Source organism: Fusarium proliferatum, assembly GCF_900067095.1.
Source record: "Fusarium proliferatum ET1 genome assembly, contig: FPRO_scaffold006, whole genome shotgun sequence".
NCBI lineage: Eukaryota > Fungi > Ascomycota > Sordariomycetes > Hypocreales > Nectriaceae > Fusarium > Fusarium proliferatum.
Genome location: NW_022194795.1, coordinates 2,099,676 through 2,113,014, shown reverse-complemented (window position 1 = coordinate 2,113,014; position 13,339 = coordinate 2,099,676). Strand labels below are relative to the sequence as shown.

The 13,339-nt window shown below is 48.6% G+C and overlaps 3 protein-coding genes across 3 annotated transcripts; 2 read left to right on the top strand and 1 right to left on the bottom strand.

Annotated features, from left to right (window-relative positions):
- Positions 1 to 1,028: 1,028 nt before the first annotated feature.
- Positions 1,029 to 3,761, top strand: FPRO_09738 (putative GMP synthase; the record flags this gene model as incomplete). Its single annotated transcript, XM_031233162.1, has 19 exons — positions 1,029 to 1,073; positions 1,127 to 1,165; positions 1,217 to 1,398; positions 1,450 to 1,478; positions 1,531 to 1,659; positions 1,722 to 1,835; positions 1,886 to 2,049; positions 2,105 to 2,142; positions 2,200 to 2,258; positions 2,321 to 2,476; positions 2,530 to 2,560; positions 2,620 to 2,690; positions 2,742 to 2,795; positions 2,942 to 2,985; positions 3,040 to 3,077; positions 3,149 to 3,341; positions 3,395 to 3,431; positions 3,493 to 3,684; positions 3,742 to 3,761. 19 exons carry the CDS (start codon positions 1,029 to 1,031, stop codon positions 3,759 to 3,761), a joined length of 1,635 nt encoding a protein of 544 aa, XP_031083026.1.
- Positions 3,762 to 6,706: 2,945 nt separating this feature from the next.
- FPRO_09737 (uncharacterized protein) lies at positions 6,707 to 7,267 on the bottom strand (the record flags this gene model as incomplete). Its single annotated transcript, XM_031233160.1, has 1 exon — positions 6,707 to 7,267. The coding sequence occupies one exon, from the start codon at positions 7,265 to 7,267 to the stop codon at positions 6,707 to 6,709; it is 561 nt and encodes a 186-aa protein (XP_031083025.1).
- Positions 7,268 to 8,112: 845 nt separating this feature from the next.
- FPRO_09736 (uncharacterized protein) lies at positions 8,113 to 10,809 on the top strand (the record flags this gene model as incomplete). Its single annotated transcript, XM_031233159.1, has 2 exons — positions 8,113 to 10,486; positions 10,544 to 10,809. The coding sequence occupies 2 exons, from the start codon at positions 8,113 to 8,115 to the stop codon at positions 10,807 to 10,809; spliced, it is 2,640 nt and encodes an 879-aa protein (XP_031083024.1).
- Between the last annotated feature and the right edge of the window lie 2,530 nt (positions 10,810 to 13,339).

Here is a 13,339-nt window from a genome sequence, read left to right as displayed (position 1 = left end):
CATCGGCCATCAGGAAAGCTCTGAGGTCCCGGGTTGAAAAGGTAGGTCGAGTTTTCGAGTTTCAGTAGTGCAAACATTGATCAGCCACATGAGCGGTCTCATAGTTCTCGATTACTCATACCCGAAGGTACAATGCTCTTAACATAGCCGTGAGAAGGCTATCACTCCCGGTTTACTAGTACTCTCAAAAAGATGGCACCAAGAAAATGCACTGAGTAAATAACTTTGATGCTGATATGAGGTATATAAAGCTTTTGTTATCAAAGACTCCCCGGCCTAACAACTCTCACAAGTACTGGGACTGGAAGCCGATGATTCCCACAGTGACAAATAACTGAATTAATGTGTTTCTTTCTTTCTTCCCTTTTCGCATTGAGTTTGCGCGGCCCTGAGGCAAACTCATACACAAAACCAGCATAAACCAGTTCAAGCAAGACTTGCCACCCCATGAGTAGAAATGTGACTGATTCTCTCACCTACTAAAAGGGTGCTGCAATATGAACGGCAGTAGAACATTGGGATTGCCTTGAGCTGACCTAACCAATTTGTATAAGACAGACCTGTCTGAATGTTTTCTCGATCGTTGAGTGCAAAGTAACCATTCGATTATAAGATGTCGCCAGAAACTGCTACTATAAATCAGCGCTCTTGTCATCGCTCACTATGAGAGGCTTGCTTCTGTGTTACAATCATGAGATATCGGGGTATGCGTCTAACGAAGCCGGAGTACTTAGAAATGTGGTTAGGACTTGGCAGGGCTAGGTACTGGTTAAATGATTAACATGGTTAAGAGTATGTACTTACGGAAATTAACGGGATTTCATAAAGATTGACCACCTTGATGCGATACCGGTACTAACATCGGTAGGGCTGTATGGAGATGAGTCAGCCAAATAGAATTTTTCTTTTTTTCTTTTTTAGTTATACATTGCTCGCTTCGCGTAGATGCTTGCAAGGTCCCTTGTCCCTCCAATATAACCACTTACAATTATCGCGCCTGAAGATTTGACAAGAAATCTCTTCCAAAAATGAGCGAAACACTTGACGCGGCGCCGCCGCATGCTACCTTCGATGTAAGGACTAAAAATTCTCAAATCCCGATGTAGTACTGACCAATGCTATCAAGACCGTCCTCGTCTTGGATCTAGGATCCCAGACCAGTCATGTTTGTCCTCTACTCCTGCTATGTGGGTGATAAGACTCTAATTAAACAAAGCTCATCTTGAGACGTCTGCGATCTATTGGGGTTTACTCTGAGATGCTACCATGTACTCAGAAGCTCAAAGATCTTTCCTGGAAACCCGTTGGTATCATTCTTAGCGGGGGTCCGTCAAGCGTGTATTCTCCCGATGCACCAAACGTGGATCCGCTCGTGTTCGAGCTCGGAGTTCCTGTGTTGTATGTTGAACGCCAAAAGAATGATGAAAAGACTGCTAATGTGTCATGAAGGGGAGTTTGCTATGGCTGTCAACTAATTGGTATTACGCCCCCTGGACATATCCGAGTAATTATTGACTAACGGCTATCCAGCATGGCGAGTAAACCCAAACAATGTGGCACCTGGCGTGGCCCGTGAATACGGAGAGACTTCGATGGCCATTCGTAAGATTGGCAACCATGCTGACCGTCTCTTCGAGGGATTGGGAGACTCTTTGAATGGTTCGTTCTGCAGACCTTGTTCGTCTGGCCTGGCTATGATATCTAACGTTCTCTGACTGCAGTTGTAATGAGTCACTTTGATAAGCTCGTTCATCTACCCGATGGTTTCAAGACCATTGCCACCACCAAGAACAGCGAGTTTGCTGGTATTGCCCACGATTCTCAGCCTGTCTTTGGTATGTGTGTCTCATGAAGCTGTCACCAACCTTTACTAATAAGATGACAGGCATCCAATTCCACCCCGAGATCTCTCACACAGAGCGGGGAACTGACATAATCGCCAACTTCGCTCTCAAGATCTGTGGTGCCCGAGCGGACTGGAAGATGGACAACTTCTCAGAGCGAGAAATTGTTCGAATTCGAAAGCTGGTTGGCGACAAAGCACAGGTTGTATGTGTTCCTATCTTTCCCAACGTTCTATGTCAACTTGCTAATTACTTTGCAGATCGGAGCTGTTTCCGGAGGTGTCGACAGTACTGTGGCGTATGTTACCCAGGTCAAAAGCTCTGTATCGAACACTGGTTTACTGACGCTTAACAGGGCTAAATTATTGACGGAAGCAATTGGAGACCGCTTTAAGAGCATTCTAGTGGACACTGGTGAGATTTTGATGCTTAACAATGTATTTGCGCCTTACGAACAATGTTCTAATGTGCTTTAGGTCTGATGCGTCTAAATGAATGCGAACAGGTCAAGGAAACTCTGGACAAGCACCTGGGGATTAACCTGACTGTGGTGGACGGATCTGATCTCTTCTTCAGCCGTCTTGCAGGAGTCACGGAGCCAGAAGCCAAGAGGAAGATTATCGGAGAGACTTGTGAGACTTACCCCTGGAAGTCAACTAGCCTACCATGCTGACCCCAGACAAAGTTATCGATCTTTTTGAAATTGAGGCACTCCGGTAAGCATATGCTTGTCCTCTTCTGAACCGCGGAAGACTAACTAATTTTCTTTTTACAGTATCGAGAAGGAAGCAGAAAACACACCGTTTGCCGGAAAGGTCGAATGGTTCCTTCAGGGAACACTCTATGGTCAGTTGTTAACTTTGCTCAATATGAATAGAAAATATTAACACGATATAGCGGATATTGTGGAAAGTTTGAGTTTCAAGGGAGCTGCCAGTTCCACCATCAAATGTAAGTCTTACCATTCTTCATTTGTTATGTCGTTGGGAGAGCGAGAAGAAAAAATACACCTCCGCTTTGAACACCGAGGCAAACCCCTTAATCCTGACTTCTTATGCACCTCGCGAATGGCGTTATAGACACTAACAATTGCATAGCTCACCACAATGCGGGAGGTCTTCCTGCTCGCATGCAAAACGGCGTAAGTTGCGCCCACATTCCAACAGTTTAATGGGAAGATACTGATAAACAACAGGAGGCACACCTCAAGCTCCTTGAGCCGCTCCGAGAACTGTACGTGATTAGTCTTGAATACGAATCTAATCAGAGTGCCATCACTTGTCACGATCGCTAACAATACATAGTTTCAAAGACGAAGTGCGGGCTTTTGGACGCCAACTGCAGATTCATGAGGAGCTCATTGGGAGACACCCTTTCCCTGGCCCTGGTTTGGGTATTAGAATCATCGGCGAAGTCACCCGCGAACGCGTCGAAATTGTGCGCAAGGCGGACCACATCTTCATCTCCATGATCCGTGAGGCTGGAATTTATGACGAGGTTCGACGCGAGCACCTATCATTTGAGAGAAATTTTACTAATCGATTTGCCAGGTCACCCAAGCCTACGCCGCGCTTGACACAAACAGAGGTAACCCCTTTTCTCGCATTTTACGAATTTGTATCGATATCTGACTTGCATTCGTCAACAGCCGTCGGTGTGCAGGGTGATGCCAGAGCGTATGGCTACATCTGTGTTCTGCGAGCCGTGACCAGCTTGGACATGATGAGTGCTGAGCCCTACGAGTTTGAGTGGAGTCTTCTCAAGGCTATTAGCAGACGCATTGTGAACGAAGTCGATGGCATCGCGAGAGTGGTATACGACACCACGTCTAAGCCTCCAGGTGAGAGCCTCCTGCATGCTTCTCCTTCGCATACTTGTGATATTAACAGACCGACAGGAACGATTGAATTGGAGTGATACTGCTCGCCGATCGAGTTCAGAGAAGAATTTTCCAGGCTGCCCTTTTAGCGTGGACCTGAGATGGCGTTTAGACGGATGGAATAGATTTGCCGAAAAAAGGGATAGGTGTCTGCGCTGCAGATCTGCGAAGTAGGAGGTTACGACTTGACTCGACGCCCTAGCGACTCTGCAATGGAAGTCAATCCAGGCTAAGTGACGGGACAAATTACCTCCGAGTCTTGACCAAGGATAGCACTTACCTTACGTAGTCTCATGAATTCAATGATTATGTTTTTCTTTTGAGAATACTGGCGCCGGTCTCTTCAGGTTACATGGTAACCACTTTTACTCAATTCAAGCCATCCGGTTTCACGACTGGTGATGAGGTTACTGAGACGGTTCATTCAAGGTCAGATTTTAAAATGCTACTTCTGGGGGAATATACTCGGCAAGACCAGCGTTGTGCAGCCAGATGGACACCACTGCCCCTTTTATCCCTTTATGGAGCAGTATTGATTGGGCACTTTGCCCCATATTGTGAGAAGGATGCCCTTGGCTGATCAAAACGTATTATAACTCTGTTTCGTTTTCAGAATTGTATAGTTATATACGCGTTTGTGAACAGCCCTTCACAGACCCTCTAGTTGAAGTAGAAGCCTTGCCTCAGAATAGCCAAAGACCAGCACTTCAAGATCGAGAAGCAGCTTAGCCGCGGCCGTGGAGTCATTATCTTCACAGATGCGTCTATAGGTCCTCAGTGGTCGTTGTCATCATTGATGTCCGCCACCAGCGGCAGATCAAGACGGGCTCCTGAGAGGATCAATACGTGGAGTGATAGGATTTTCCGTGAAAGAGAGTGACCAGGAGCAGCAATGTCAAGGAGCCGGTGTTCCAAGTTGGGAGGCTATCTGGTTTCATGCAGGGCTCTGTCACTTGTCACCTGAAGACCTGAATATTCACATCATAGTGACAAAATCAAGGATTATGGGGCACAGTTTTCGATAGTCTCAAGATTACAAGGGCTTTCGGCCTTCTGTTTGACCGATGGAAGGCGAATCGTCTAGATCTCCCGTAACTTGAAAAGGTCGGTGAAAGGCACCGCCATAACCTTCAATGACATCTGCAAGTTGATGCGGGCTCTGATATGTCCATGGGGATCTATCGAATAAGACAATGCTGTGGCTTTGACAGCGGCCCGTTCCCTGACTCGATACACCAGCACCAACGAGTAATGTCTCAGTAGGCGCTTGGGACATGTCTTGGGGAATGTCATTGTTTTGCGATTGGACAGCCCAAGCGCAGACGTTGCATAAATGCCGATAGAGACACAAGTGATTGGATGAAGGGGTACGTTCTGTTGTCATCGGTCAGTCATGGCATGAAGTTGGGAGACGATTCTGTTGGTGATGACAGTCACCCCTTATTATGATTACTGGAATTTTCAAAACCGATCCTTTCGGAAATCACAATAGGACAACTGCTAGTTTCCGTATTATCATTATTATCATTATTTTCGACAAACGCGCATAACGAAAATAGAACAGCCACAAAGGAGCTTCTCTGGTTTACTGAGCAACACGCCTTGCCAATGTTAAGAACGTGGCTGTCTGATGCCAGAAGTCCCATCCTATTTGGCGGTTCTTTTGTGCCCAACTCAACTTGCCAAAACCCTCAGTTTATATTGTCTTAAAAGAAAGGCATCGCTCGTCGCTTTTTGAAGAGTGAAATATTAGATATCTCACTGAAACAACACCACTTACACTTCACCAAAGCCGAGGGCCAAGCACAAATCGTCAATTCATTTATTCTTAACATTGGCAAGGCTTCAACGAGTCGCCCTACGGCCGGGTATAGCCTTATTTGTGTCTGGTTTGTTCCTACTCATCTCGGCGCTAGGATCTACATTCCCAGCACCAACAGCTAGGTGCCAAAGACAGAGAGCGTGGGAGAGGCAGGCCGTGCTCTCATCGAATAGTTCACTCCCAGCAACAACCTAATGAGCTTGATCTGTTGAAGTTCCTGTTCCTTGTCACTATTATCGATAATTCTCGTTGCAGCATACTGCAGCTACATTGCCACAAGCAACAATAACAGGACTCGGCGCAGAGTAAAACTCTAAAAGCCAAGCAAGCCCAAGGCGAGACGTCATTGTCCGCCAGACTACACAACCCACCATCGCGCCATTCAACCGCCAAAGCCAACGTTGCCACACCAAAACTCTCTATCATCCCTTAGCGTCAATTTTGTGCCAATCTGCTCAATGGGCACATGGTTGCAGAGCCTCATGATTCAAGAATCAGCACGGTTGAACATTCTAGCTCGGGTCTGACAGCCCCCTTGGCCTTAGTCTGGGACTATTCGCCTTGAATTCAAGGGTTCACGAAGTCCCTGTCCCTGACATCGAAGCCTGAAAGACTCATCTCCGCCAAATCTGCTCCGTAACCCAGAATCGCTTCATAGATACGTACCTCAGCATCCCGCTCTGGTATCGACGACTACCCCAGTGGACCCGTTAGCAGCCCAAGGCCCGAGCCCGAGCCCGAGCCTGACCTTGAGCCTAAACCTGGGATCAAGGTTGTTTGTTCATACGGTTAGGTTTGGGCATCTGAGTTTTCGGGCTCAAGTTCTCGTCGGCTGTCCCCGTTGTTGCTCTCTAAGAGCCCAAATACTGGGAGGTTCCATCACTCAATTGAGTTAGGAAGCCCGGTGAAAAGCCGAGGAAGGCTGAGCAAGTGCCACTGAAAACTCCGCTCAGAAACGGCGGAATATTGAATACTCTTGAGGTACCTACAAGCCAATGTCTGGTGTTGCCGAGATGATAAAATGTAGATGATGTGGAAGAGAAATTGTCTAACTATTGTGCTGTTAGGAAGAGGTCCGTACGATAACAAAAAGGCCAAACCGGGTAAATAACAACCCTCAAGTTAGTTCGATAGCTTTGGCTACCGACCTAGGCAAGGAGGCTACCTAAGGTATCCTGCTCTTGGTGCTGACAATTGCGGGGGACTCGCTCTCTGGCTCTTACCGAGATCATTACACACACCTGGTCTGTTCTGAGGACAACGATTGCATAGGAACTTTGAGTCAACGTTTACATACAGCTTGCAGTGACCGTTCTCCACGCCACTGCATCGATCGTCATCGGTACTCCCACAACCCTCTACTAATAAGTTACTGGTCAGGGGTTGCTGGCACTGGGCAGCTAACTTCGTTGCTCTACCCATAGCGGAGTGCAATAGTCTGCTACTTTGCTCGGCGCCTTGAGTTGTCGAGGGTTTGTTCCGGGAGATAGACCTTAACCCCCGCAAAACAAACACCATCAACTGTCTCTTCCTCCATCTTCTTCCTTCTTCCTTCTCCCTGCAACTCTTCCCAATCTCTCCATAATTCTTAATCCTCTCGGTATTGCCCCTCACCCCACCTTGACCACCTTTTCGGTGGTGGACCCTCGTACAAGAAGAGAGAGCACACGCACAGAGCAGAACAAAGAAGGGCTGTCTTTCAAGACGCCTTGATAGCTCCATTATATCCTCCCTCGACTCTGTCCATAGCAGCATTTACGATTTGTAAGTATCTACTGGAAGATCCCACTTTCGTACTTTAAATTTGCTGACCGACTGCTTGAACTAGCCCCAACCATTCAGTACACTAAAGATAGTCCTCGCGAGCCGGCTTCTTCATTATATACGCCCGAGTCTCACTCATTTCACCTTTCAATCGGCCTGCTGAGCTCCGAGTGCATTCAATTGCAGTCTTGGCTTTTCTCTACCAGAGAATTGTCCTCATTGTTCTCTGTTTTCAACTACATCCTCTGAAACGCAGTGTTACTGGTCACTCTGCGTCATCTCAATCAGTGTCATCCGATCTGAACGCCACCACTCTAAGCGGAAGCGCATCGATAACAACAACAACAACAAAAAAAAAAAAAAAAAATTCCCTGTCAAGCCTCGAACTAGGTAACCAGACATTTTATTTGGCCGCAAAACGAATCCTGAGTCTTGTTCATAATATCAGACATTACCCTACCTGACCCTGCTACTTGGTCCCCGGTCCACGCTGACAAGGACTGACCAAGCTCGACCCCTCCTCACGTGGCCTTGGCTTCAAAGTACATACCTACCGTAAGGTTGATTGCCGTCATCCTGCACCACGGAACGATACGCCACGGCTGCCTCCACCCAATCCAACGTCTGGCGTCCCAACGCTACCGCTTTTCTCCACGGCATCGTCCTTTGTCCAACGTTTCTCACGACTCGCCTCCGATTTCGTACCTTTGAGATTTCTCTCGCAGCTGGCTCACAACAGCACACATAGTTCGACAGCTCGGCGATCAGATAGGCTTCGCAATCCTGTGTAGCCCCACGTCATCATGACGGACCGTCATCGCTATCCGTCCTCGGGACGAGCGGCCACCTTCGCCAACCATGCGAGAACTTCTCTGCCATCAAGCATTGGCTACACTTCTTTGTATGCTGGTGACATGCACGTCATGCCGACCTCGACCCGACAGCAGCCCATTTCGACAACACCACGAGGATATGTTACAACTACTTCTACAACACCAACCCCGAACACCACCACTCGGACGTACGCCGTTACTCAGGACCCTCGTTCACACAGACCGACTACACGGGATGTCACACGCTCCCAGCGGTCCTCCACACTAGATTCTACCAGTCGACCCCCAGTAATTGTCATGACCACCCAGAAGGACCGCGCCAACGGTACGACTTCTCATTCTTCTAATGCTCGCCCCGGAAGTCCCTTGAGGGATGACTACCGTTCGAGCGATGGGCAGTTTTATACACAACCTGCCTCATCTATACGTTCACGCAGCACAGCCCGCTCCTATGCCGATCAGCCAGGAAACGACGCTTATGCTCGCAGCAGCAGAGACCGTAGCAACAGCTTGGTACGCGACGACCCCTACCGCAACAGTCGCCATTCTGCTATATACCAGAACAATCCCCGCCAGAGCTCTAGCAATATCGACTATGGGGATGATGGTTATCAGTACACCAATGCCGGTGAACTGGTTCGCTACGATCTCGATCATTCAGGCCCTGCGAGGACTCGCAGACGTGAGAGTTTCGACCGTGGCTACTACCGCCCGAATGTCAACTACAATGCTGATCAGCGAACGTTCAACGTGGATACCAGCCCAGACTTGAGTCGCAACTACATAACTACAAGCACAACTAGCGTCCCAAACAATCGGCAATACGATAACCGGGGTGGTCCTCCACCAAGTACACGAGGGTTTGACAAGATTCGAGGGTACGAAAGCCCACGGGACTTTGCTCCGATGCCCTCCAAGACCCCCGAACCGACAGTGGTAAAACAGGAAACTCCCCTTGTTGCGACTACGGAAATCACAAGACGACCTCGGCCAGTGTCGTTGTATCAAGAGGGGCCACCCCGTTCTTCGCATCACGATGATTACTATCGGAGCCGGGAAGACGAAAGAAAAATGCGAGAATTTCGTGATCAGCCAGAATCTGAGCATACTTATGAGCCTGAGCGCGCATACGAGGCACCATACTTCCAAGATGACAGGGTTACTTCCCGTGGCTTCGGCATCCGAACTGACACTGCTGACGAGCACGATGATCGCCGTGAACGTCGCCCGGAACAACCGAAAAAGCGATCAGATGAAGACTTGCCACGTGATGCTGATTATGAGCGCGATGATCGACGCCGAGGCCGGCTTGATTCCAAAGACACTCGCCGTGAGAGACGTGAGAGTAAGAAAGGGAGCGATGATGACGAGAAGGAGCGTACTCGGTTCCGTGACAAGGTGGCTACTGGCCTGGGTATTGCTGCGACCGCTGTAGGCCTTGTGCCTGCCGTCAAAGACGACGACAAACGCGACAAAGATCCCGGCAAACGTAAAGGCTCTGATGACGAACGCGAACGTGAACGTGAAAGAGACCGAGATCGTGACAGGCGGCGAGATTCCATGAAAAGTGAACGCCCAAGAATCTTGGAGCGAGATGTATCGCGACAGCGTGATCAATCAAGGCAGCGTGACCAGGATCGTGATTCCAGAGAGACCAGTCGTCGAAACGGGGAGTCCCGTAAGAGCACTGAAGCCGTCATCTCGTCATCTGATTCGGACGAAGCCAAAAAGTCCACTCGGAGACGTCGCGATTCAAATGCCTTCAATCCGAATGATACTTCTGAACTGCGGCATCTCAAGGACCAACTGGCAGCCTTGAAGACCACTGACAAAGAAAAGGAGAAGGAAATCCCGGTCGTGGTCGAAAATAAGTCACAGTCCTCTTCACCTGCTCGAGAAACAAGAACAGCAACAGAAGCTCGTCCATTCAAAGACTCCCGGTCACCACCCGATTCCAAGCCATCTGGTCACCCTGAAGAAGAACCCCGTGGTCGCGAATCCCAGCAGACCCTTCCGGACGACAAACAAGTCCGTGTAGTATCGCCACCTCGCGATAAAAAGGATGAGAAGCCTCTCAAGGGTATTTTGAAGCAGCCAAAGGTTAGCTTTCCAGAGGAGCCGAATCCCATTCGTGAAGGGGTTGCACCTCACAAGGAAGACAAGAAAGCCAGAGAAGCACCTGCAGGTGCAAAATGGACCAAGATCAGCCGCAAGGTTGTTAACCCTGAGGCTTTGACCATTGGCAAAGAGAGGTTCGAGGTCAGAGATGACTTTGTCATAGTACTACGAGTACTTAGCAAAGAGGAAATTCAGGCATATGCCTCAGCCACACAAGTCTTGAGAGGTACGTTTTACATTCAGGCTTCAGTCTTGGCTTGAGCTGGTGCTAACTATGAAACAGAGAGACGTCGCCGCGACGATGATGGTGGTGATACGGATCGGGATCGTGACCGCGACGAGGATGACAGGAGAAGACATCATCGTCATCGCCGCCATCGAGACGATGACTCTTCAGACTACGAAGACAAGGACCGTGACCGCGACCGTGAACGACGCAGGCGTCACCGAGATGAGGAAGAATATGACACCCGGTCAAGGGATTTGGACCATCATCATCACCACCATCACCGATCTCAGCGAGAACGCGAGCCCGTGCTTGAGGCTTAGTGAGAGAAAGAGTATTGAATCACCATACCACTATCTATGGCTGAATGTTTTGATCGAGTGTTTAAGCGTTGCATCGAATGACTCCAATGGCGGGCTTTCTTTTATCGGGTATATATTGAGCGTTTTATCACACATTACATATGAAGCATAAAAATCGGGCAATTTAGCGAAGCATTCTGGATACACAAACATAAAATAAATACAATACAATACATTCTGGTTCAGATAATTTCTGCATTATTTTGGCACCCGTCCGCCCCATACTGGTATGATTACATAGTTCTGAGTGAAGAAACAGAGTTTCAACGGTGGACTCGCAAATTTCTCAGATCTCGGCCCAGAGGATCTCGTTACAACGGCACGAGACTGTCTCCAAGTTTGAAGACTGGAGAAAGAAGACTAGTGACGGCAGGTCGCAGATTGGGTAGCAACATTTCATATCGGGTGCCTACAGTGGCAAAATGTTGAAGAGATGGGCCTAAGATGTGATGGAGAGGTTGAGGCTTTCTTGGCTGCTAACGTAGGAGTTTATTGGTATCGTATTTGCTCTTGTTATCCAGGTCCATTTCATGTTTCACGGCATTATGAGAACGAACCTCCGAGTTAGCAGCAACAAGTTCAACTAATTCCCTTTCATCCTGGAGGACCCAGAAGATGCGTCCAGTCCAATGCCCGCTTCGTATGGTAACAGAAGTCGTGACAATAACCATAACCTATGCCAGCGCCCGCATCAGGATGAAAGAGGGAGTCGAGGCTTCGCACGGAAAGCTTCCTCGTCACATTTATGCTGGCTTCCGTAGTTTCATTCCCTTCACCGTCCATACATCTGTTCGAGCCATAAGCACCCATCTCCTCCAGCACAGTATGTCGTACGACATCCTAGTCTGGGCTCAAAGCCGCTACCCGTAGTTTATCTGATACATCATGAACGAAAAGACCGTCCATTGATTGACACCTCCACGCTGAAGCAGAACGTTTGGACGTGATGTTACCTGCAAGTATCTTGATGCGCCCGGGTAGAGGCATGAGAGGAATGAAGCTGAATCATACCGACCCCTCTCACCCTTCCCAATAACGTCAAATCTCTGAACTTGCCCCGTTTACGGTAATTTGTTTGCACTCATCACATATTGGCGGTGCAAAATTGGGCAGGGAGTTGAAGCTACCACCGTGGCTTGACTATCACGATCAGGGCCCGAATGTGCGAACAAACAGGTGTTGTGCACGAAACGACCATATAATTGGGGTTTAAGAAGCTCTGCCTAGTAACTGAACTTGCTCGGACACCTCTATGACAACAATGGAGGTGGCAGGAAGTGTACAAAGGTCACTCGCTGTCTTACATCGTGTGCGATGTTGAGTCAACATGAGATCAGAGCTGGACAAGTAGAAGCCGTGATGAGGAATGCATGCGTTTCAAGTGTCCACTTCCGGCTGTAGAAGCACCTAGTAGATGACCTAGTCTTGTTCAAAGTGTAAAAACGGACTTGGCGGCTGCATGATACTGCCACGAGTCGTGACCGTTCCAGGCTGGCACAAGACAAAGACAAGCCATTCGGTGTCAACTTATCAAATGTTTTACTGTACTGTTTGCCCACTCATCCCAAGAATAGCAACTCCGCAGCCACGTCCCAAGGGGAGCGAAAGACGCCCAACCGCCGATCTCTGACTTGATTGTGGCGGGGACAAATAAAGAAAGACACGTCTAGATCTCCACCCCTTCGGAGATGATTTTAGACTGTGACAAAGGCAGAAAGGCCAGAGGCCAGCCAGCAGCCTACCGCGAATGGTCGCTGGAAATGCAAGTTGTTGTTCCCCTTTCCCCCATCTTATCACATTGCGTGGCTTTGAGCGACTCTAGCCGGCCAATGAGCCGTGTCGTGTGCTTCCAGACTAATAAATGGCATGTCTCAACATTTTTGAGGAGATGGCGGATATTTTCCGCCTCCGAATGCATTTTCTTGGTACGGAGTAGAGGCAATAGTCTCAACCACGATGGATTTGAAGATTAGCTTTGCGTCTCTAGTATAAGATATCAGCCGCGTGGGGAAACAGGCAACATGTCAGGGATCTCACGGGATATAAATGGCAGGGGTTACTATTCCAAGCAGCTGTTGACAGGACCTGCAATCCCTACCATGTGCTAGTTAGCATGTACAGATATGTATATAGATTCTCGTTTGCAATCGGAACGAACGAGCTTCTCCAACTAGAGTCGGCGGGCCACAGCACATGCTCGTAGTTCTGTATCCTCATGATTGTGCTTAAAAGGATACCATCAGAACTATTGTGGGACAGTAATCGGGCTTCATTGATTTCAAGCTTATCTCAGTTAGCGGTAGTGGCTGGGTAGAACGAACGAATAGTCAATGCATGCAACTTTGCGGATGGTATGAGTGGATTTTACTGACTCCAAAGGTTCCTGTGCTTCCCAAGCCGCCTCTTCATACTCCATACTCCGTACCGGTGCAGTCTTGATGTCAACCTGGCCAGGTTTTTCGACTTGCTATGGGTCCTCTGGCTCCTATCA